Source organism: Solanum tuberosum, unplaced genomic scaffold (genome assembly GCF_000226075.1).
Source record: "Solanum tuberosum cultivar DM 1-3 516 R44 unplaced genomic scaffold, SolTub_3.0 scf00244, whole genome shotgun sequence".
Lineage (NCBI taxonomy): Eukaryota > Viridiplantae > Streptophyta > Magnoliopsida > Solanales > Solanaceae > Solanum > Solanum tuberosum.
The window spans coordinates 523,730-524,662 of NW_006239181.1; the positions used below are offsets into that span (position 1 = coordinate 523,730).

Sequence of the window (933 nt, forward strand, 5' to 3'; positions counted from 1 at the left end):
CAATCAAGTTACTGTGCTTTACAGTGCCCGTCCCTTTCTTGCGGCTACGCGTATAGTCCCACACGTTGGGCCGACTCTATTAAGGACCCTTCACTTCTAAGACAAAGTAATTTCTCTGCGTAAACACAACAACTTCTTCCTCCCCCCTAACCCCATTATAAATATGCTTCACAAATCCACCATATTGTAATACAGAAAATTCCATCTAATATATCTCATGTCGATCATAATAACTACGCCTCAATCTCAATCAGTTACACATAAGTACAAAATGACTTCATCGGTGATCTCTTCATGTTCTAATCTTCTAAATTCTAGCAAGTCTTTCGAGACAACTCCTTCAGTTACAAAGATGCCAAAGCGAGTGGTGATTAATGCAAGATTTGATCAATATAATCGTGGTGGAAGAAGCGTGGATGAGAATATGATTGTTTTGAGAATGCGCATTAAAGATATGAAATTGTTAGAAACTGAAAAATCAGGACCACCTTCAAATTGGATGGGATGGGAGAAGAAGTACTTTTCACATTACAATGAGGATGTTTGTGAAGCTATAGGATTGTTACAGATGTACTTGATGGAAACTAGGCCAGCTTTGGCTCTGGGGATGTTAGCGCTGATTTGTTTGAGTCTGTCCCTTTCAACTTACTTTTTGCTCCAGCAAGTCATCGAAATGGCCAAGTTTATTCTTCAAGCTAAATTAACTTAGTCTAGCTAAATAGAGACAAACTCCGGATTCTGAATCTGTGTAATTTTATTTTGTATATGTATTTTAGATTTTTTTTCGAATATATATAGGTCAAGTCTTCAAGATAAGAATATCTGATGTATGTAAATTATTAGGGTTGCAACTTGCACCTTAATATGCTTTAATTTCCTATTCAAGCTTACGCATTTAATGTTTTTACTTGATGTGCTAAAATAATCAAACTT

The 933-nt window shown here is 36.1% G+C and overlaps 1 protein-coding gene across 1 annotated transcript; it reads left to right on the plus strand.

Annotated features, from left to right (window-relative positions):
- The first annotated feature begins 271 nt into the window (after positions 1-271).
- On the plus strand, positions 272-709 carry LOC107062687 (uncharacterized). The gene has a single exon (XM_015313586.1). It carries the CDS (start codon positions 272-274, stop codon positions 707-709), a length of 438 nt encoding a protein of 145 aa, XP_015169072.1.
- The last annotated feature ends 224 nt before the right edge of the window (positions 710-933 follow it).

What these genes read in the sequence shown, in the direction of transcription:
- LOC107062687 (XM_015313586.1), top strand. Translation starts at nt 272, where the DNA reads ATGACTTCATCGGTGATCTCTTCATGTTCTAATCTTCTAAATTCTAGC.